At 43.9% G+C, this 23,677-nt stretch overlaps 2 protein-coding genes across 3 annotated transcripts; one reads left to right on the forward strand and one right to left on the reverse strand.

Moving 5' to 3' along the window:
* Positions 1-87: 87 nt before the first annotated feature.
* LOC147338142 (uncharacterized) lies at positions 88-16,440 on the reverse strand. 2 transcript variants are annotated; one of them, XM_086258443.1, is made up of 4 exons: positions 15,749-16,440; positions 6,042-6,213; positions 3,959-4,192; positions 88-3,825 (listed from the first exon to the last, which is right to left on the reverse strand). In XM_086258443.1, the coding sequence occupies exons 1-4, from the start codon at positions 16,025-16,027 to the stop codon at positions 1,295-1,297; spliced, it is 3,216 nt and encodes a 1,071-aa protein (XP_086114569.1). In that variant the 5' UTR covers positions 16,028-16,440; the 3' UTR covers positions 88-1,294. The 2 variants fall into 2 exon arrangements, with proteins under 2 accessions (XP_086114569.1, XP_086114559.1); XM_086258433.1 differs by having other exon boundaries at positions 6,003-6,213.
* A 5,502-nt stretch (positions 16,441-21,942) lies between these two features.
* map1lc3cl (microtubule-associated protein 1 light chain 3 gamma, like) lies at positions 21,943-23,410 on the forward strand. Its single transcript, XM_086258468.1, has 4 exons — positions 21,943-22,090; positions 22,188-22,243; positions 22,333-22,439; positions 22,611-23,410. Exons 1-4 carry the CDS (start codon positions 22,033-22,035, stop codon positions 22,798-22,800), a joined length of 411 nt encoding a protein of 136 aa, XP_086114594.1. The 5' UTR covers positions 21,943-22,032; the 3' UTR covers positions 22,801-23,410.
* Positions 23,411-23,677: the final 267 nt, after the last annotated feature.

Here is a 23,677-nt window from a genome sequence, read left to right on the forward strand (position 1 = left end):
ATTAATTTTTTAGCAAAGCCCTTTGCTGACACGTATCTTTAATGCACTTACAGTAGGAAGAGCACACGTTCAGTTATAAGTTTCCTTTATTAGTCATAAGCCATAAGAGGACACATATGTATCTTGGATAACTCATCAATACTTTAATTCAATGTTCATTTCAAAATCCTGAGCAAAATATCAAGTTAAAGAGTATTTGCTTAATTTTGGTCATAATCTGGCCAATGTGATTGTACTTCAGTGGCAATACTGCCCATGATCAAAGAGGAATATCACACTCTCACAATAGCTATAATCACTGAACAAGTCACAGAGCAGCATGCAGAAGGGGATTGTGCACGTACACATTCATACGCATGATTATGCACTGAAGCTTCTTACAGTTGTTATTACTACAGTATTTTCAAATGGCTACTCTCCTGTCACAATAGGATCCCAGAAGTGTTCCTCTTCAGGATGGCATTCGCACTGATAAAAATTAGGGTTTATAAGGGTTGCAGCCCTTTACAGAGCCTAAAAAGAATCATTCACCCCTAAATAACAGGTCACTCATGTTCCCTTCAATGATGCCTCCTTTCCACTGATGTGGTGCCTAATTTAGAAGGACTGCCACACATAGAGTATTCCTGGTACCAATAGCTAGCAGTGCACAGTAGCATAAAGTTGTTGGAGTCAAAGTTGAAATTATTTAGTGGCTATCAGAGAAATTCACATAAGTTAGGTCAGTCATGGTCTCTTTCCTGTGGAAGTTACTTCAAATGCATAAACCTGTAGACTGCTACTCAAAAGGTACCAAAGCAGAACTAGCTGCAGACCGGTACCACATCAATGGACAAGCAGTATTACAATTCTCTGTGGGCCATGTTGCATCTTACACCTCTTTCTTGCTGCTGCGGTGTGCACAATTTACATTACATGGTTTTCTAATACAAAAACTTCTGAGCTTTAAAGTGCTCCATATATACTAAATATCGTGTTTGGGGAAGGTTCGCATTTATTTTATACTTTTTGAGAAGGTTCTAAAAACGTATATGCCTAGTTTTACAAAAGAAACATTACTAGAATGAATGAAGTGACCCAAGACTAAAACTTCACAGACCTGATGTGCCTGAGAGGAACTTCAACACACTGGAGATGAGTGAAAGGACCAGTGGATATCTCATAGCCAGTGTATCAGATCAGTCATAAAAATCCAAATATTGGCACTTTATTTTAAACATCAAATATTACTAATCGTCACTGGTATTTTTGAATGTACAACGCAAACGATGAAGTTCACTTTTTTGTACAGCAGTCACTTCCTGGATGATTTCTGTTTGAGACTAAGCGACCTCATTGAACCAAACACTTTCCTTCCCAAATCCCTCAGTGATCGGGAGCGCTGAAGGGGCAGCCGTGGAGGTGGAGAAGGAGAAAATGAAGGGGAGGAGAGAGGAGAGAGTGAATGGCAGCTGCCTTCTAGGCTCTGAGAACGAGAGAGGTTAAAGAGGCTGGCGGTGGAAGACAGCCGTTTGTCCTCCTCCTTCGCTCTCAGTAGTCTGACCCCTTCGTCTTTTCTGATTCCCATGCCACCATGCCCCACGTCCAAGGAGGAGACCCAGTGTGGCCGCTTTGTGGGCTCTTCGCTGTGGTTCCGAGGTACCAGCAAGCCCTGGGATTCACTCCTGAACAGAGCCCGCCTGGAAAGCTTGAGGCTTGAGCTGCGTCTCTCCCCATCATCTTTACCTCTCTTCTTTGAGAAGACAGGAGAGTTGTCTACTTTAGGCCTTTTGTCACCGCTGCTAGAAGCTTTAACCCTTCTGTGCTCTCTTCTCCAGCTTCCCACGCTGTTCGTTCTCCAGCCATAGCCATACTCTGCCCTGTCTATCTCCTCTCTTTCACTTTCAGACTCTTTGCTCCAGAGGCGTCCGTCAAAGCCCTTCCAGAGTTTGCTGGAGGACTTGTTGGATGTGTGAGCGGCTGCTCGCAACTTCTCCTCCTCCTCACGCCAAACTGAGCTGTAGTCCTCTCTCTTTGCATAACTGCTAACTGTTGCTGCCCTGATCAGCTTATGGGAGGCATGTTTTCCTCTGTAGAGCCCATCACCCTCCGCCCTCTTCTGCCTGCTGTTGCCCTCGCCTCCTCCACTGCTCTGCCGAAGTGATCCTCCTCTTGGTTGGATCCCGCCATGCTCAAAAGGAGAGGTCCTGGTATTGGTGCGGGGCATGGAGCACTGGAATGGTGCATCTCGTCTGAAAACAGAGAGGGGAGTCGCACCCAGGGGGGATGGTTGGAGAGGGCGTGGAGGTGAGCGACCTCTTGGGGTAGGACGGGAGGCAGGTGAGGAGGCTGTGGAGGAAGGAAGGTCAGGTGTCTGTTGGTAGTGGGAGTGTGAGGAGTAGTGGGAGGAGGGAATGTGCATGGATTGGTAGGGGTGTATGGGGCTGCTGGAGTGTGAGAGAGGAGGGGTGAGGCTGGACTGAGACTGTGGAGAATGAGTGACACTGAGAGACAGCTGTATTGGTCTCTGGGGATTCAAGTCTGTCAGTCTAGTATAGTCATGTGACTGATCTGTTTGAGCTGTCAGGTGAGTTTTAGTGTGGCTTCTCATCTCACCTGCAGTATCTGTTGGGAAGCAGTCAATATCTAGCTCCACGCCTTGTTCCATGAGTCCAACTACAACAGCTCGAGACAGGCCAGAGAGGCGGGAGATCTCCTCCACCATGGGCGAGTCTTCACTTAACTTTGGACTGGAGTTGGACTCCTGGATCAAGCTGCTGCGCTGAGATCCGGGAGCTGATCCTGCATTTGTGCCAAACACTGGCTGTCCAGCCTCAGGTGGAGCACCACTGCTCCAGTCTAATGAGCGACAGAAAGCTGATGAGCCAAACCCAGAGCTGGCTCCAGACCCCAGTGGGACCTCAAGGGAGCTGCGGTGGCTCAGGCTGCTTGGACAAGTTGAAATGCGAGGACGAGGTCTCATTGCTGGGGTGGGTGTAGCAGAAGAATGTGATGAGGCAGAAGCGGTGGAATTGGCCGCAAAGTCTCTCCTCAGAGCTCCGTTTCTGGGATTGTCCACTAGCCCATGACCAGAATTTAAACCGGGAGTCAGGTTCAAGTTGAGGTTTAGATGCAGATTTATGTTTAAGTCTTCTCCGGTGGCTGAAGGAAGATTTCCCAGGTTGATTGAATTCCTGGTGCCCTTTTTTCCGGTGGTGCTAAGGCTGACTCTGGCTGAGTTCCCTAGCAGTGACTTAGAGGGTGTGATGTTGACGCCTGGCTGGGTGGAGGGTGTGCTGCGGCTCTCGAAGGCAGAAAGAGACTGGGTGGATCCGTGAGTTTTGCCAGGGGTGCAAAGGCCTCTGTGTGTTACTGGCCCAGGGGTGGCAGGTGAGGTGAGATCAGAGGTGGACTTTGCCCGACTGTGGTACTGGCGAGCCAGACGAGAGATGTACTGCTCCAACTGGGTGAAGGAGGGTGGAGTGGGAGGTTGCTGAGGCTGGAGAGGCAGAGCTGTGTCAGCATTTGACTCTGTGGGTTCATCATGCTGGGGTCCCTCAGGGCTCACAGAGGCTGACTGTTCTTGATTCTGGGTGGTGAAGAGGGGGCTTTGGAGGGCAACAGCATGCAGTGGGCTTGGGTATGAGTAAACCTCTTTGGTCCGACGGGACATCAGGTCTGTGCAGTAGCGGGAGTCAAGCTGGAGTTTTGAATTTTGGGAGCAGGAGGTGGAGGAGGAGGATGAAGGGTTGAGGAGCGGGAGGATGAAAGAAATCAGGGAATCGCCAAGTCCTGAACAAAGTTCAGACAGAAAGGTCAGACCAGTTGCTTCAAGGTCATTTGGGACTGTAAGAGACAGAGAGAAAAAAAAAACTTTAGACTTCAGTGGACATTTCGAGGTATTTTCACTTACAGTTGAAACCTCATATCTACATGGACTGATTTACAAGATAGGGATCTATTGTTTGCACCAACTCACCAGAAACGGGCGTCTCTTCTGTTGGTTCAGCGTCCTCCTGGCTGTCCTGGAGTACAGGTTGCTGCAGCTGCACTGCAACTTCTGGCCACAGGAGGTCAGTGTTGTCAGCACACGCAGGAACCTGCTCCCACAGCTTCAGGGGCCTGGCAGGGGCCACCGGTCCTCCATGGGCTGCGTCGCTGGACACAGAGTAGCAAGAGTCTGACAGGGAGCTGCCGCTCACTGAATAGAAACCTTGAAAAAAAGACACGGACATTTGTAAAAGAGGCATTTCTTTGTGGATTTTGAATGTTCTCCTCTCCTCCTTCTAGGTTCAGCTTCCTTCCACCATGCAAGGATGTACATTCAGGTTAATTATCAATTTTAAACTGGCCTTAGGTGTGAATGTGAGCACGTATGTCTGTCTCTCTGAGTTAACCCCATAGTGAACTGGTGACCTGTCCAGGGTGTATTGCACCTCTCGGATAGACTCCATATAGAGAAAATAACTCGACTAAACCGATAACACACAAACTGTAGTTATCTTCCTTTTATTAAATACACAGAGGTATCTGACAGTGACTGACAGGAAAAGTAAACAAACCTGTAGATTTATTAACTAAATCCACCTCTTAATGAACTCTATTAGATATTTTCCTGGGCTGTAACTGCTCAAGAAATCACTTTAATTCAATGTTCCTTCACTGAATGTGTGTCTCAAAGCTGTGAAACTCCTCCATCCTGCTTTACATTTAGGATGAAGTTATAATCATGGTGTGTGGTAACATTTTTCCTCCAAACAACCAGATTTTGCCCCATCTGTCCACAGAGCATAGCCTCAAAAAACGCCGTGGCAAACAATAGCGGCTTTTGCATAGTGGTGGTTTCCCTCATGATTCCCACTACTTCCATGAACACTCATTAACCTGTAGTGATTTCTGCATACTGCCTCTCTTTTGCTCTTCTGTTACTCTTGGATTCTTTTTCACCTCGTTCAGGCTTGTACGTTGTGCTCTTACTGTGACGTTTACAGGACGCCCACGCCTTTGAAAAGTAGCAGCGGCCTTGAATTGTATCCATTTTTAGGTAGTCGTGTTATAGATTAATGAACACCCAGATCTTCAGAACACCTTTTGCAATCTTTTAAAGCTCCCTGCGTTTCTAAAACATTTCTGCTAAAGCCCCATGGAGGTATATGATTGCAGTATGCTTCCCAGCGATCAATCTTTCTTAAGATGAGCAGACTTTGATATTTATGGCCTTCTTTAAAAAGAGAATCACCCCTACAGTCCACATTTCCAATCTCATCACCTTAACTGGAACAGCTGATTCAAAGGTTCGATTGCTTTTGTCAGCCTGCACTGTTAGCAGTCAAATACTCTTTGTCTCTTACTGTGACTTAGATGAAGCTCAGGCCACGGTTTATGAGTCAGAGCAGAGACATCAGTGCTTCCACAAGATTCACAATCCCTTCTGCATTCGGATAAATAGGTGAGTCAGTAAAAACAAGCTACCATCACCTATAGAAACTCAAACCTCGTAAAAATTCCAAAAGAAAAGCGTCACAGTGCAGAAACCACTGTTAGACATGCAGTGTGAGCCATGAACACTTAGACTTATCCTGAAATTACATTTTTACTGACTAAAGAATGGACAAATAAAAATCATTTTGATTTTAAAAGAAAATCTCTCTATATATTATCATGTCTTTAGGTTTGATAGATTTTCCAGAGCATAAATAATAGTGGATTGAAAAGTGGGTGAGAGTCTATACCTGGCCAAGAAAAGCTTTCAGAGGAAGCAGAGAACAGATAAGAGTTTGAGGAGAGGCTAAAAAATGTTGACAGCAAGAGACAAACTGAGTGAGTCAGTGCCGAGTCACACAGAGTGCAAGCAAACAAAAGTAAAAAAGAGACGTGGTTAATGTTTCATGGAAATTCTCTCAAGGTGAGCTGTAGTTCTATCAGGAGGTGAGAAACTGTTGGATCATTGGACAGCTCAGCGCCGTTGTCTCAGCCGTCTGACATTTAAACCGCCCGAAAGAGGTGTTCAGGTGTGTAATTACCTGAACTAGGTCTGGAGTCGCTGTCCAGGGGGATCATACCATTAAGATCCGGGGTTGGAGGAGAAAGCAAGTCAGAGGGGGCATCCCAGGAAAGAGTGGACCAACGTGAGCTACTCCCTCTGCCCGATGAGAGGTGAGCTGTCCCGTCCCCTGAATTACCCCCGCATTCCTCTGGGCTGCTCTGACAGGCGGTGTCAGAGGGAGAAGGATCCTAAAAAGAAAAGAAGAACAGTAGGTGACGATGGATGATTCATTCACACAGATAAAATGGAAGTAAGGGTTAAAACCACAATAAAAAATCAAAATGACACATGATCGTCATCAAAATGTTTGTCAGTGGACAACTGGAAAAAAACATGACTCATATTAAACATACTGGCTGTTGAGATTTTTTTACTAAACTGCTCTTTGCAGGCCTAAAACTTAGCAAGCATAAAATAACGTTACTTTTTATGCATTTGTTCTTCAGTTGCAGGTTAGATACTGAAAATGCATAGCATACAGCAGGAGTGTGCAAATCTGACAAGAGTGATCGAATAACAACACGATTTTACCAGAAGTCGGGTATATTGATTTACTGTCACTGCAGCAAACATGAAGTAAATGGATGGACTGCTATCTAAATAAATTGCTTTACTGTTATTGGCTTCCCAAAACACAACAAGCTACACTTCACACTCACACACACATTCATACAGAAATGGATGCTTTGGGAGGCAAGTTAAAGTTCTTCCCAAGCATATTCCAGCATCCAACTGGAGGACTCAGGTATTGAACCACCAACCATCAATAAGAAACAGTGGAAGGAAAACTAGAGATTAAAGATCAGCTCTCATGGGTATATATTTGGCTAGTATTTAGCCATGGAAACTGCATTAGGTGCATCCATTCAGCTACTTGTTAACACAAATATCTAATCAGCCAACTGCATGGCAGCAGCTCAGTGCATTTAGACATGCAGACGTGGTTAATACAACCTGTTGAACCTCAAACTGAGCATCAGAATAATGGAAGAAAGGTGATTTAGGGAACTCTGAACGTGGCACGGTTTTTGATTCCATACAGGCTGGTCTCATTATTTTAGAAACTGCTGACCTACTGGGATTATCCAACACTTTCGTCTCCAGGGTTTAGAGAGAAGAGTTTGAAAAAGAGAAAATATGCAGCGAACAGTAGTTCCCTGGGAGAAAATGCTGCGATGATGTAAAAGATCAGAGGAGAATGGTCAGACTGCTTCAAGCTGACAAGAAGGTAACGGTAACTCAAATATCCACTCCACAACCAAAGTATGCGGAAGAGCATCTCCGAACACAAAACACATCCAGTGTGTTCTGCAGCTGCAGCAGAAGACCACACTGGGCGCTACTGCTGTCAGCCGAGAACGGGAAACTGTGGCTCTAAGTTGGACCAATTCACGAAATAGAACAGCAATCGATTGGAAAAACACTGTCTGGTCAAAAGATTTCTGCCTCTGCTCTGTTTGGATAGTAGGGTCCAAATTTCGCACAATGAGTGAGAGCACGGATTCACCCTGCCTTGTATCGTTTAGGCTTCTAGTGGTGGTGTGATGGTGTGGAGGATATCTTCTTGGCACTTTTTGTGCATCATTTTAACACCGCAGCCTACCTGACCATGTTCATGCCTTTATGAGACAGTGCACCATCACCCATAAATTCACTCAAACGTCCTCCACACTTACCAGATCTCAATCCAATAGAGCACCTTCGGGGAAAGGGGTAGAGTAGAAAAGCACTATATAGGAGCCAGCTCATTTACCATAAAGCTTCATAAAGAATAATTTAATTAGATTAATACTCAAGTTTACCTAGTTGATAGATGCGTGGGGGAGAATAAAAAGCATGCAGAGGTCAAAACTTTCTGAATATGAAAAAAAAGAAAACCCTGAAAAAGGTTGGATAAAAACAGTGTTGTTACAAAAAAACTACAATATATTCCTTGGAAACCTAGTAAGTTAGAAGAAGAAAGTATTCTAGATGTTATTAAGCATTCAAGTATACTTTCCACCAGTGACAATAAGGATACTGCTTTAAAAACACAGCTTAACCCTCTGCATGTTTTGGTCCAGACCCGCGTGAAAGGGCTGTGCATTCACAATATCATTTACCAGCCACATGCTCCAGCAACGTCACACCACACTTACTGGAACAGTCAGAAATGAGGCCTTGTGCACAACAAGAACAAGAATAACAATCAGCCCATCAAGTTAGCAAAGTGCCTCCATTTTCCAGATTAGTAAGAGGGCAGAAGAGTAACCCCCCCTTCACCCTCTTCCAAATCCCCAACCCATCCCTTTAGGACTGCAGCCAAAAGCCCCTGCATTAGTGTGATCAGGCCCAAACAACAGAAACACTGTGAGTGGTGCTGCTGATCAATCCTGTGGTTACTGAGGAAACAATACAGGTAGTGACTCACTGGGGTGACAGGAGAGGAGGGGGATTCAGAGGATAATGGGAGAAGACAGATGACGTAACAAAGAGCTGCCAGAGCGGCAGAAGGTAAAAAGGGGGATGGACTGTGGAGGAAAGAGAGAAGGAAGGAAACTGTGTGAGAGTTTCAGACTTTGACCAGTCTTCGGCTTATCTCTCCCTCTCAGGTCAGTGAGATCCTGTCCCCCTCCTCACTATTTTTTATTTTTTTTGTTTCCCTGTGAAGCTACAGCGAGTCGTGGCTGAGTGGGTGACCAAAACTAAGTGCGAGGGACAAAAAAAGAGACAGAGAAATAGCGGAGTGAGTCACTGAGTGAGTGAAGGCGGTGAAGGGAGAGTGAGGTGAGGTGAAGGGGGGGGTGGGCGGTTGCCGGGCGAGAGAGAGGGGCATCTTGAAGGACCCCCACCTCCCCCACAGGCCCCTTAACAAATAACCCTCCTCCTTCTGCTATAATATCCTTCGAGCCAGCCACCCTCTACTCACCATAGCTACAGCTGCTCGCTCTCTAACTCGCGTTCGCTTCTCCTCCCACACAGACCCACAACAGCACAACAGGCCTGGCGAAATATTTAACTCAATCCTCAGCCTGAACACACACACATACAAACATGCAGTCCAATAGTGACGCGACTTCCTCTCACATGTATGATCTGAAAAATTCGACATTTTTAAAAGACCATTAACTTATTCTGCCTGTGCAACGATGTGAAACGCGTTTTTTAAAAGTCTCCTGAAAGGGTAAATATCTGCAACAAATCCGTGCCAGCAACACAAGGCCTTGCACGCTACGGGATATATTGTTACACAGTGACTAGCACATGATCAAATCATTGGAGAGACGGGTGATGGTTCGCTCAGAGCTCTGTAATATGATAGTCCTGCATGTGAGGGAGGGGTGCACATAGAAAATGTATGGGTCGATGGGATAATAATGCTGCAGCGACTGCACAAGCCATACACTTCTTCTTAATAGGTGCATTATGTCATCAGCGAGAACGAATTGCAGCGGTTGGCTTGTCGAGACAGAATAATTTGGTCAAATAGTGTGGGACGGCGCGAGCGATCGGTGTGAAGAACTCGCACGGTGGTCTATTTATTGTTTCATACATTATTAATATGGTATTGAAATGTAAAGACAGCCCACACTGTGAATCTTCATCTTCACTCAGCTTTCAGGATCATCCTGAAAAAATTATCAATGTTACACACTTTTGTTGTTTTACTTGGAGATACCCCGAGGCACAAAAAGGGGGGAGATGAAAGCTGTCACTCCACAAGTGAGGGGGGCTAATGACTCACCATGTAAGATGATGCTTCCCAAACCTAATTTCAAGACAGCCTTCCTTCAATGAGCGCGCACACGGCAATGTAAACACTTCTCATTAGGACCTTATCTGAATATTATTCCCATCAGTTATCGATTTATCGACTCGTGATTGAGCAGGTCGTCTACTAATAAGGAGGTCGGTGGTTCAATCCAACATGAGCATTACTGGGCAAGATACTGAACGCTGACTAACCCCTGATGTGTCCATCGGAGTGTGAGTGTGTAAACGTTAGGTTAAAAGTGCTTATCATTTAAAGCAGGGGTCTCGAACTCCAGTCCTGGAGGGCCGGTGTCCTGAAACTTTTCCATGTGTCCCTGTTGCAACACACCTGAATACAATTAGTAGGTCATTAGCAAGAGTATAGAACTGGACTGCATGCTGAAGTGGCAACCTCTAACCCTACTCAAGTAAATGTAAGTAAATGTAAGTGTTTTACTTCTAACAGTACTTTTATTGCACCATGTTCATTCACTCATGAGCTGCTGTAACATGAATCAAATGGCTGAATTGTCACTTCAGCATGCAGTCACGTTCTACAGGGTCTTGCTATTGACCTACTAATTGTATTCAGGTGTGTTGCAACAGGGACACATGGAAAAGTTTCAGGACACCAGCCCTCGAGGACTGGAGTTCGAGACCCCTGATTTAAAGAAACGTGAATATGTGACTGAGGCTTGTAGCAGTGCTGTTCAATACTGCCAAGTAAAGACAGGTCCAGTATGACTGATATCAGTACCCATACCTATAGTTTAAACTTATAAAGGCAGGCTAAATTATTAACTTAAAGTAATTTAGAGGATAGAAACAAAGTATCGATTCTGTCGCGCTAGTATCGATATGATACCGGCATCATTGGTATCGATACTACTGATATTTGGATCAACCTGCTCGTCTCTAGCTTGTAGTAAGAAAGCACTCTGTGTGTTTAATGTGAGTAGAAAAGCGTTATATGAGTATCACCGGCTGTTTGCGCTTAATCATGAAGCTCAAAGATATTCAGCTTTCTGCAAGAAACGACAGCTGATTTCCACATTTGACAAGCTTTAATCAGTCCTAAAAGATTTCCTTATTACAGTAGCTGCTGATTAATTTCCTGTCTATTAATTAATCGTTGCAGTTCTGCTGTGCGTGTGAATTAATTAAAGCTCTGCAGCATATTCCCTCCTTCTCCCACTCCTGTTCTCGATGTGTTATGTTCAGCGAGGAGATTTTTATTTTTAAACTCTGAACGGCAATGAGCCGGAATCCGCCATCGTGGCCTTGATGCTCATTTCGAAAGCAAAAAGTTATGTTTCTTCTAGTTTCCAGATTAGATGTCGTTTCAGTAACTCAAAGCTTGTTCTCTCCATACAACAGATTGCGCAGATCTGAATTATTCATAGTATTAATGCAAATTAAATGTGTTTTCTGTCCATTCTACAGAACCACTGCTCTGTTTTTTTTAAAACATTTGTTCAAAAGCCGACATTCTTTAAAATACTCCCTCATTTTAAACTGCATTTTTCAGCACGGATGACACCACGGCCGTAACAGTCAGCCATAACCCTGATGTGCGCAGTTGTGGCTTCTATCCTCCTCTTTCTGCTGCTAGAGAGAAAAAATGTGAATCATATTTCAAGAGTTTATTAAAAAAGAAAGAAAGAAAGAAAGAAAAAAAATCTAGTGTTGCGGTAGAGCACATTATGCTATGAGTCACCAAATCCTTGGCTTACAAAAAAGGCTGAACAACCAATGATTTCCAAAGTAATGAGTAGTGTATACAGGGAAAATGAATATAATGGGTTTACATATAAAACTGTATGTTGATTCTAGTAAACAAAGCAGTAGGTAACCGTCAACTTTCCCTTCCTCGTTCCCTCTCCATCTGCAGCTACATGTCGCAACAAGACAGAAATTTGTTTCCCTTTTATGCAAATGTTGTTTTGTGTGTGCGTACCATGTTTACATATCTTTGTTTTGACCAAAAATTGGAACGTTACTACACTTGTGGGGACCAAGAACCCTTATGGGGACAAAATGCATGTCCCCACGAGTTTGTAGGCATTTTTGAGGCTCAAAATGTGGTTTTAGTGTCAGGGTTACATTTAGGTTATGCTTGTGGTTATGGTTATGGCTGGGAAAGCATTATGTCAATTAGATGTCCCCATAAGGATATGAAAACACAAGTGTGTGTGTGTGTGTGTGTGTGTGTGTGTGTGTGTGTGTGTGTGTGTGTGTGTGTGTGTGTGTGTGTGTGTGTGTGTGTGAAGGCCAGCCAGGGCAAAGGGCAGCGTGCCAGCCTGCTTGCTCTGCTACATCGGCAGCTCCCTTCAGAGGTGAGAATGAGCAATGCTGCTCGGCCTCTCCACAGGATTTCTCAGCACCACGGGAGGAACTACAGATGAGATGTTGGTGGGTGGGTGGTGAGGAAGGCGGCACGTTATGAGAAGCGCTTCCATGCGGATGCCCTCTCTCAGATGGGACTGCAAAAAAGCTCTCTCCCATCACTTTTTATTTCAAGTGTTTTCCGCTTCTCCTCTGCAGACTATTTGTGGGGATACAATTTCATTTCACTCTGTCAAAAATAAATAAATACAATATTCTGCAGATGTGACCTCAGCTGTACCCTGGCTTAAACAGAACATGTATTAATATGCTGCAGGCTGCTGACTAATACCGCTCACTGGTATCAGGAACACATATTCACAGTGTAATAACAGGTTGTGTAAAGCCACCATGATGAAGCATTTGTTACTTTCTCAGAACGAGTGTTATTCCTGTAGCTGTCGACGGCATTGTTTCATATCACAGCAGACCATGGAAACAATCCGGAGATAACATACAGTGGAGCAAAAAAGTATTTAGTCAGCCACCGATTGTGCAAGTTCCCCCACTTAAAATGATGACAGAGGTCAGTAATTTGCACCAGAGGTACACTTCAACTGTGAGAGACAGAATGTGAAAAAAAAATCCATGAATCCACATGGTAGGATTTGTAAAGAATTTATTCATAAATTAGGGTGGAAAATAAGTATTTGGTCAATAACAAAAATACAACTCAATACTTTGTAACATAACCTTTGTTGGCAATAACAGAGGTCAAACGTTTACTATAGGTCTTTACCAGGTTTGCACACACAGTAGCTGGTATTTTGGCCCATTCCTCCATGCAGATCTTCTCGAGAGCAGTGATGTTTTGGGGCTGTCGCCGAGCAACACGGACTTTCAACTCCCGCCACAGATTTTCTATGGGGTTGAGGTCTGGAGACTGGCTAGGCCACTCCAGGACTTTCAAATGCTTCTTACGGAGCCACTCCTTTGTTGCCCGGGCGGTGTGTTTTGGATCATTGTCATGTTGGAAGACCCAGCCTCGTTTCATCTTCAAAGTTCTCACTGATGGAAGGAGGTTTTGGCTCAAAATCTCACGATACATGGCCCCATTCATTCTGTCCTTAACACGGATCAGTCGTCCTGTCCCCTTGGCAGAAAAACAGCCCCATAGCATGATGTTTCCACCCCCATGCTTCACAGTAGGTATGGTGTTCTTGGGATGCAACTCAGTATTCTTCTTCCTCCAAACACGACGAGTTGAGTTTATACCAAAAAGTTCTACTTTGGTTTCATCTGACCACATGACATTCTCCCAATCCTCTGCTGTATCATCCATGTGCTCTCTGGCAAACTTCAGACGGGCCTGGACATGCACTGGCTTCAGCAGCGGAACACGTCTGGCACTGCGGGATTTGATTCCCTGCCGTTGTAGTGTGTTACTGATGGTGACCTTTGTTACTTTGGTCCCATCTCTCTGCAGGTCATTCACCAGGTCCCCCCGTGTGGTTCTGGGATCTTTGCTCACCGTTCTCATGATCATTTTGACCCCACGGGATGAGATCTTGCGTGGAGCCCCAGATCGAGGGAGATTATCAGTGGTCTTGTATGTCTTCCATTTTCTGATGATTGCTCCCACAGTTGATTTTTTCACACCAAGCTGCTTGCCTATTGTAGATTCACTCTTCCCAGTCTGGTGCAGGTCTACAATACTTTTCCTGGTGTCCTTGGAAAGCTCTTTGGTCTTGGCCATGGCAGAGTTTGGAGTGTGACTGTTTGAGGCTGTGGACAGGTGTCTTTTATACAGATGATGAGTTCAAACAGGTGCCATTCATACAGGTAACGAGTGGGGGACAGAAAAGCTTCTTACAGAAGACGTTACAGGTCTGTGAGAGCCAGAGATTTTCCTTGTTTGAGGTGACCAAATACTTATTTTCCACCCTAATTTATGAATAAATTCTTTACAAATCCTACCATGTGAATTCATGGATTTTTTTTTTCACATTCTGTCTCTCACAGTTGAAGTGTACCTCTGGTGCAAATTACTGACCTCTGTCATCATTTTAAGTGGGGGAACTTGCACAATCGGTGGCTGACTAAATACTTTTTTGCCCCACTGTATTTGGTGAAAAGTAGCAAGCACTGCTGGGCAGTTTGTTTGTAAAGCAGCAACCTTTAGTTCTGAGGAAAACAGGTCTGCACATAGTATCTACAACAAAATCCCTTCTGTAAAGAATCTGTTTTTGTGAAACTGGGCATCTGTGCAGTGGAGGTTACTGTGATGCTTCAGACTTGTGGGTTGTGGTGCTGCCTGGCTCTGAAACTATTTATCATTTTCATTAAAATGTAACGTAAATTTGGCATTTGCTCAAATTCCAGCCTGAACCCATCACCTGTTTGTCAAGTCTGGAAATGTTCCAGGTATAATCCACATTGTACAAAGTAACACACCACTTCATGTGCAATGCAGTGAAGTTTCAGATTACTTTTGCTTATTTTTGGTATTAAAGTTGCTGGAAAAATGTTTGTTTTATTTATTTATTTTTTAGATGGCTGTGAATACCATAAAAAAGGTGTTTAAACTTGAAGCCAGTCATTGCAATCAATGTCCATCCATCAATGTTTTCTAGCATATAATGCCTGATGTTCATGTTGCATGTCTCCTTTAACCAACAATCAAAAACCAGAAAATATTTGTTTAATATCAAAAGACAAATTTAACAAGTTGAAACAGTGGTCATGTCTAATATTTTCAACATTATATTTCTGTTTATAACACTGGTCATCCTCTTCCTGTGCCCTCTTGCCCATTGCCATTTTACATTTATTATGTTTTGTTAAAAACACACACACACACACACACTGATGGATGCACCCACAGTCATCTTAATCATCTCATTTTTGGCCGATTTTACATCTTGATGACTCCTCAGCTTTAAATGTAGATCACCAATAACGGAGCAGACCAGCTACGGCCCCGGGGCCCATGCCTCAGGATGAGACCTGTTCTCATCCTGTCCTCCTGTATCAGCCTACATGTCAACCCACATTCTCCACACAAAAGACCTGCATATCCATTTCAGGGCAGGTTTGGGGAAATGGGGTTAAATGGGTGTTTAGAGACAGCCTAACCCTCTTCAGGTTGGTCACACTCCACTGAACATACACACTTTAAAAAAAAAAAATAGGCAGCGCACTTTTTAGACAAAAAGTGGAGGGGCTGGTATTTAGAATGTGATCAGAGTAATTGTAAATGCAAACGGAGAGCCAAAGTGACCTTTGGAGAGCTTATGGTCCTGAGCCAAAAAATGCAGCGCTGGCTTGTGTATTAATACCTGCACCTGATTTGAGCGCCACATGTTTCTTTCTAACCATGAGGCAGGGCACAGAGCCAGAGCTGGTCCCGGTTTCCTGACCTCAGTGACATTTGCTCCATGTCACACACACACACGCACACACTGCATGCCTGGCTTGATCTCTGGCACCATCACATTCAATTGAGTATTCAGCTCTCGGCACAGCCGTGCGCTCGAGGCAGCGATAAAATCTGTCTAGTGAGTCGCAGAGGGACTGGCTTTTTGGCAGATCACCATCAGCCCTTCATTCATATTTAATCATCTGTCTGTGGATCCGACCTGTGAGCTGACAGACGTACTGACTGACCTGTTGCCGGCGGGATGTCGCAGAGCCATGCTCGGCATCCATTGCGCCGCTTTCCGAGGTCTCTCTCCCCTCCTCCTCCTCCTCCGCCGCCCGTGGATCCTCAGCGTTGGCGGCAACGGGCGGTCGATCCTCCAGAGCGGCGTCCACCATCTCCAGGTGTTTGCACCTGAGCACCTCCAGCTCCATCACTCCGGCCAGCGTCGCTTTGAGGCGCTCTCCGATGCGGACGCGCTCGGTGCCCGACCAGAGCGAGTTCACGCATCCGCGGCGGGCGGCCATCCTCCTCAGGGCGCACCGCTGACCACCGCTCAGTTACCGCACACCGGGATAAGGGAAGGAACGGACTAGGGTCCAGCACCAGGTAGAGCCACACAGGTCCGAATGAGGGATTTCAACATAGCAGCTGCTTGGTTTAACGCAACATCAAGGATAGCGGCTCATTCTAACGTGCAGTGCAGCCTCGCGGCTTCAGGCAGCCCCGCTGACTGACTGACACAGGGCTGGAATTAATGAATCCACCGGCAGACTGAAGACACCTCAACGAGCCATGACTCATACTATCCCAGGTTTTCATTTCCGCTCGACATTGTCCATTTTTCCTTCCCCTGTCACTTTAAAGCTCGCAGGTCCGCCGGAGTTGTCCGCAGCGCTGGACTCCGTGCGCTGCGTCCCCAATGAGACAATGCAACAGAGAGGCAGCGATAGCGTTACATGTGGGAGCAGGCAGAGGGAGAGGGGAAGGAGGAGCCAGTGTGCAGGAGCTGCACACGGATTGGACGACCAAGTTTTTTCGAACGGACGCAAGAAAATTCCCAGAGTGTCCAACTTCAGCGCGCAGGATCGCAGAGGACAGATGCACCGTTTCCTCAAGTGTTCATCCAACTATAGCAGTAGAAAACACCCCAGCACCCACGCTCCGAGCAGCACACTGTGCACATAATCAGCAGGGTCGTTTCTCTGCTCCACTTTTTAGCCCATGTTTTGACCCCTAAACTGATTTTTTTTTTTATGTAGAAAAGTTGAATTTTTAATGCGCTGCAAGTGTTTTTTTCCATCGGCTATAACTTGAAACTTGCACGTATTTCATCTTAAAAGCTGCAGCTATGCAAGATTTTATCATCTCTGCAAGATGGGGAGTAGAGCTGCGATAAGAAGCCACGTGACCCAGTATGAACAGCTTTATTTGCCTGCGTTGACGTTTCTGTAAGAAAAGTAGAATTTTAACTCCATTACATTTAAAACTAAGAGTCTTTGTTCTACTTCAGAAGCTCACTAGATAAACACCTTTTGTGTAAAATGCTGTCTTGTCATGTGACTTTAGAATTAGAATTAGAATTAGAATTAGAATTCAACTTTATTGTCATTGCACATGCACAGGTACAGGGCAACGAAATGCAGTTTGCATCCATCCAGAAGTGCTTAGTGATATAGATATATTACAATATATATTAGCAATAATATAGATATGTAAGTATATTACAGAAATGGGTCTATTATGGTATGTTATAATGTACACGGTATGAAGTATGTTGTGAATATTCTATAACTATAAGTATGTACAGGCTGTAGTGAGTACAAGCTATGTACAGGATATGGACAGGATATAAATATGAAAAACTATACAGAATATGAAATAAATAACTTTACAGAATCTGAGATATACAGCTATACAGAAATGGGAACTATGCAAGTTGTAAACAGTTGTAGGGTTAAAAATTATCGTATGTACAGAATGATTATTTACACAGAGCTATACAGTAGTGCAGTTAAGGTAAGTGAGGGTGTGGATAATTTCTACAGAGGCTATATAAAGTGCTAGTGGTTGTGAGTGGTGGTTCACTCCATGTTATTATTGTGTGTTTGAGGGTACAGTTGTCCATTGTGTGTGTGTGTGTGTATGTTCAGTCCATGAGTTAACGTGGGTCAGATGTCAGGAGGCAGAGTTCAGGAGTCTGACAGCTGTGGGGAAGAAGCTGTTCCGGTACCTGGTGGTCTTAGTCCGGAGGCTCCTGTAGCGCCTCCAAGAGGGCAGGAGGGTGAAGAGTCCATGTGATGGGTGACTGGGGTCTCTGATGATTTTCCCAGCCCTTTTCAGACACCGCTTCCTGTAGATGTCTTTTATGGCAGGAAGTGGTGCTCCGGCGATGCGCTGGACAGTTTTCACGACCCTCTGCAACGCCTTCCGGTCCGAGGCAGAGCAGTTCCCGTACCAGACTGTTATACAGTTGGTCTGGATGCTCTCGATGGTGCAGCGATAGAAGTTCACCAGGATGTCTGAGGACAGGTGGTTCTTCCTCAGAGTCCTCAAGAAGAAGAGGCGCTGGTGAGCCTTCTTGACCAGCTTGGAGCAGTTGGTCGTCCAGGTGAGATCCTCGGAGATGTGGACTCCCAGGAACTTGAAGCTGCTCACACGCTCCACAGCCGTCCCCTTAATGTGGATGGGTGGATGTGGGTCAGCATTCCTCCTGTAGTCCACGATGAGCTCCTTGGTCTTCTCGGTGTTAAGCAGCAGGTTGTTTGTGTCGCACCACTCAGCCAGACGATCCACCTCCTCCCTGTAGGCGGCCTCATCGTTGTCACTGATGAGGCCAATCACCGCGGTGTCATCTGCAAACTTAATGATGGTGTTGGAACCATCAGCAGGTCTGCAGTCGTGGGTGAAGAGGGAGTAGAGGAAAGGGCTCATCACACAGCCTTGTGGTACACCGGTGTTCATTGTGATGGTAGATGAGCAGTGGTTATCCAGCCGGACGTGTTGGGGGCGGTTGGTCAGGAAGTCCAGTAACCATTTGCAGACTTCAAACAATATTAGATATTGAGGGAATGTGTGACTAATTTAATAAGAAGATATTGCAGCAGTAATCTGATTACTTTGAGGAGTGCTTTTCTTTGAGATATAATGTGTATAATGTTAATGTGGCTATTTTCTTCACTGATACATTGCATAGAGTTGAATACTATAATCCAATGCCTGCATTAGTGAAATCTATACTCTATAGTCTTATTGAATGCACATATCAAAGGACGATCTTTGTATTCCAAGCGAAGTCTTTAAGCATTTATCCCTTCTATCGCATGTAACTCTATAGCTAAACAGCACACATGAGAGATGCTGCTCACCCACACAGAAGCCTGCATTTGCTCTGTCTGATTACGCCTCCTGTCATTTGGAGTGTTGCTGACATTTACCTACCTATTTCCACTAAACATTATGCTTTAGAATAATTGCAGGGTAAATAAATGAAAGCAGCTGTGTTTGCCATCCATCCAGTTTCTTTCTCCCTGGATTCTTATCCGTCTAATTCAGGATTTGGGGTGGGTGGAAGGCGGGGATGAGAGTGGAACATATCCTAGTTGTCACATGTGATACGCTAATAGTCAAATAGCTTCAAGTTTTAAAAGCTGCTCATACTTTCTTATATGTATAGTAATAAATCATTATAGTTTACGACCTTCTGCTAACATAAGGAAGAGACTGAGCACAGGAATTGTGCTGAAGCAGCTTCACAAAAATAAAGTTCCTACGTGTGGTGAATGAGGGTTACCAATGGTTACCAGTCAAGGTGAATCAGGCCCCCTCTCTGGGGGCAAAGTTTGACCTTATATGGGGAAAAAATCACAACAAAGTTTTTATCCTCTTCTTTTCTTGGGAAAAAAATGCACAGCTAACACAAAAGTGCTTTAGTTTCAGCATCGTTGACACCGTCGTGATATCTACTAGTAAAAGTATGCACTCTGCAAAAAGGGTCTTTCCCTATTGTTTGTTTGCTTGCCTGTTTTATACTCTAGGGTCTTTATTTTACAATATGAAGTTCCTTGAGGTGACTGTTGTTGCAAATTTGTGTTAAACAGATACAACTGAACTGACTTGTTTGTCACTTTTGTGGTTTTCTTGCAACTAAACAGTTTGGATCTTTTAAAATCTTCATTTATTTTGTGATGACAAATAGCATAATCCTAAATTACCTTGTGCTGAGTGACATTCAGTGACCTCTGAGCACTATTTGCTCTCAGAGTGAGCTACCCTGGCCAGTCTGCTGTGTTTACTGTATGTGACATGTGGGCAGCTTGGAGTTGGCAGGCATGGGAGGAGAGGATGCCAGAACGGAGCAACACTGGATCCACCCACAAGTTTCAATTGTCTTACTACAGAAGAAGGTTAAAGCCTCAGAAAAAATAATGTTGTGTCATGAATCAATTTTTTTTTAAATCTGAAAGAAATCTGAGATTAAATCAGAATTCACAGGAAACAGTCAGAATTATGACTTTATTCTCATCAATCGGATTTTTTTCTTTCATTTCTGACTTTTTCTCTAAAATCTGACTTTCCTCTGAAGTCTGACTTCTCAGAATCCAGATTTAAACTCAACATTTCAACTTTAATCTCAGAATTATGATTTTCTTTTCTCACTTTATTCTAAAAATATTGAGAATAGCCTAGTGATATAATAAATGAGAGTAAAGTCAGAAATCATCTCTCGAAATGAGAATTTTGACTGTTTCTCAGCATTACATTTATTTATTTATTTTTTTAAATTCTGACTCTGTTAGTTGGATTTATATTCTTTTAAATGTACTTCATAAAAATTTTAAAAAGCATAAAGTCGTCAGTTTGGGGGGACAAACTGACAAGAGTTTTTATCACTCCACTAAGAATGAAGCCACTGGGGAAAATGTCATGATAGGCATAGGTGAGCGTCTCCTCTGCAGTGCAGGGGACCTTTGGGCTACCTTCCATCCAGCAGAGGGCAATCTTTATCCAGAGTAGAGCAGCTGTCCATTGCTGCATGAGCTCCTTAAAGAGAAATGCATTGTTCATAACTCAGCTGACAGTTTATTCACAATGGTTTCCACAAAATCTGAACTCACATTTTTGTAAAACTAAATATAGTTAAATTACAGTCTTTGTGGAACCAACATAAATAGCTGTCACTGTGATGATACTTGCTGAACTCTTGTTGCAAAATACTAGTTTTAGCTCCATAACAAACTGACAACTCCAGTAAATTCAGGAGGGAAGCAGCTTTCATGCAGATTTTAGAGCTTCCAAAAGAAAGAGAAGTGTAAAGAGACTGAATAAATCAAAATAATACAGCCCCAGTTAATATAATGATAATAATAACACTAATAATAATATTAAAGTTTATGTGTAAAGCAGAATTGCAAAGTGCTTCTGGCAAACAAAGAATAAAAGAACAAACTAAGAGAAAATTATAAAAACAATTTACAAATCAGTTAAAATGGGCCACACAGCATTCAAAAATGACAATACGAAGAAGATACAGTGTGACCTGCTGTAATAACTTAAAATGAAGACAAAAACTATCTAAATGTTAAAAGAATCAGCAGAGTATGCCAAAAATCTACACAAAAACAGATACCAACAGATATCATATACATGATATAAACAAGTCTTTGGCAGTGATTTAAAAGAAGACGCTGATGAGGCAAATCAGACTTCATCAGGCCGGTCAGTCAACAACTGATGAAGCTCGACAGCCAAAGCACAATCGCCCTTTGACTTTAGATGTGATGTGGAAACAACTACAGATTTCTGCCTGAGGATCTAAATGAATGTCTCTGTGTCCATATGTGTGAAACACACACAGCACTTAAAAAGGTAATAAGATAACATTTGGAGCTTGCAGATGCTGCAGACATGAGTTACACAGTGCTTCCTGTAATTAGAAGCACACAGGATCAAGTCACTGTCATCACTGGTGCTGGCCATTGTTAGTCAAGGGTAAAAGTTTAGCTTAACATGGGTTAAATGTTCTAAAGATGACCATGGTGTCCTACGTCAGACACTAAGTGAAAGGATAGAAGTATGGCTCATCTAGTTTTTGAGTGTGACAGTTTGGGTTGTGCAGCTTTGTTTAGGAACCTCTGCTTCTCTTGGAGGCGGGCCTCCTTCGTTACGCTGTGTTCTTCACATAGTGTCCTCCTCTGTGTACGTGACAGCAGAACCGAAATCACAAGCCGACGTGAGAACACTCAGAGAGATAGCCAGTATGTGTGAATCTGTTCTGAAGAGGACACACACACACACACACACACACACCTCTGCATCCATACACACTTCTCCCCGGGACGAGGAGCGTGTCCTTGTTTGCTGGTGTCACATTTCGACTCCTCCCAGCCCACGCACCCTATAAAACACGAGTGGTCACCTCAGCTCGTCGGGGTTTGCTTACTTCCACCCGAGGGGACTCTGTCGTTAGCCCGGGCGAGACAGCCTCCATCACCATCGGCCTCTGCGAAACACTCAACAAAACCAAGCACAAATGGCTCCTTTTGAGAAATCTGTGGAAACGGTGCCCTTCAAGCAGAGGAAATGCCTCAGTAGGACAATTTGGTTGACCTTTCACTGAGTGGATGCTGTTTTTAAAGCATGTGTGTAAAATATGGTCTTCAAATTATTATTATTTTTTTTCTCTAGCAACAAGAAAAAATGAAGTGTGCAGCATTCGGTCTAAATTCCCCAACAAGCTGCCTGTAAGTTGATTCAGACTAAGATGTTTTAAAGACATAATAGATGCGTGTTGTTGAACTTCCTGTTAAAGCAGACGTGTTTTTGCTTTTAGGTGATTGTCGAACGTTACATCCGTGAAAGGACCCTTCCCCTGTTGGACAAAACAAAGTTCCTGGTTCCCTATGAGCTCACCTTGGGTCAGTTCCTCTGCCTGCTCAGGTACGTCATCTGTGACTCACAGCAGGTTCTTTTGTTCTGATTTTTAAAGCCCTTTTCTTCTCCTGCAAGTTGTCAGATTTGTCATTCTTCGCCATGCCTCTGCCTCCCTCACATTCTGTCTTTCTTTGTCCTAAAAATCTCAGTCTGCCTCTCCAACTGTCTCCCCTCCAGGAATAAAATCGCTCTGGACTCCACCCAGGCTCTGTTTCTCCTGGTGGCGGAGAAGAGCATGTCTTGCATGTCTTCCAACATGGGGGAGGTGTATACCCGCTACAGAGATGGTGACGGCTTCCTGTATATCACCTATGCCTCTCAGGAAATGTTCGGAGCTCCTCTGCAAGCAGCCAAGCGGCCCTGCTGAGCCTGAAAAGTGATAAAACGAACTGATTTGTGACCAGTGGAGACACCACACAACCAAACCTGGGGAAAAAAGGACAAACTGAGCCAAAGCAAGACTGTTCCTCCCCCCCAAAGAGCACATCTGTCTACCTCATGAAACCTCCCTGGACTTAAAGAGATAACACGAGTCTGTGGTAAAGACTCAGATTTGGTTTGGGGTAACAGGACTAATTATATTTAAGGGTTTCTATTAAAAGATATTCAGTATATAAAGCTTTTTTTTTTTTAAATTAAGAAAAAAATGTAAGATTTTTCTTTTAATTTGAATGTTTGGTGTGTATTTTGTCTCTTTAAACATAAAAAAAAAATGTCTTTCTGTTGAGTTTCAATGCAGATAAACCAGTGTTTGTGTTTGTGGCAGCACTTTCCACCCCCTCCACCAGACAAAATCAGGTTAAACATTGTAACTTATAAACACTTATATGAAATCTTCCTTCTGCCCATCCCCATCTTCCCTCAAGAATGTGAAACTGTCCAGAAAACATCTTCATTACAGGAAATATTGAAGCACTCCTAGAGGTACATTTGAAGCTGCTCTGATGTGTTCTTAAATCACCAAAAAATAAAATTTTGTCCCAATAAATTATTGACCTTGTGTGATATTTCCTACACAGATTCTAAGAATACAATTTCTTTTAAATAAGGAGAAATCATCTGGAAGAACATGATTTATTGATAGAGAAATTGATGTATTTGGCAGTTAGACTCCGATGACCCATCATGGCAGAACAGAATCCCAGTGGTGATTGGATATAGAACAGGAGTCTAGGTGCTGGTGAAGATTAAGACTGAGGCTTGGATGAAGCTCTCACTGAATTGTCTGCTAGGTGGAGATGGGG

Source organism: Aulonocara sp. 'chitande type north' Nkhata Bay, linkage group LG2 (assembly GCF_057382095.1).
Source record: "Aulonocara sp. 'chitande type north' Nkhata Bay isolate Kocher_YH1m ecotype deep benthic linkage group LG2, A_spYH_male_GT1.1, whole genome shotgun sequence".
Classification (NCBI taxonomy): domain Eukaryota; kingdom Metazoa; phylum Chordata; class Actinopteri; order Cichliformes; family Cichlidae; genus Aulonocara; species Aulonocara sp. 'chitande type north' Nkhata Bay.

Coding starts and splice junctions, on each gene's coding strand:
- LOC147338142 (XM_086258433.1), bottom strand. CDS start 16,027: ATGGCCGCCCGCCGCGGATGCGTGAACTCGCTCTGGTCGGGCACCGAG. Junction 6,214..15,748: donor CGACATCCCGCCGGCAACAG/GTCAGTCAGTAC, acceptor TTTTCTTTTTAG/GATCCTTCTCCCTCTGACAC. Junction 3,826..3,958: donor AGAAGAGACGCCCGTTTCTG/GTGAGTTGGTGC, acceptor TGTCTCTTACAG/TCCCAAATGACCTTGAAGCA.
- map1lc3cl (XM_086258468.1), top strand. CDS start 22,033: ATGGCTCCTTTTGAGAAATCTGTGGAAACGGTGCCCTTCAAGCAGAGG. Junction 22,091..22,187: donor CAAGCAGAGGAAATGCCTCA/GTAGGACAATTT, acceptor TTTTTTCTCTAG/CAACAAGAAAAAATGAAGTG. Junction 22,440..22,610: donor CAGTTCCTCTGCCTGCTCAG/GTACGTCATCTG, acceptor TCTCCCCTCCAG/GAATAAAATCGCTCTGGACT.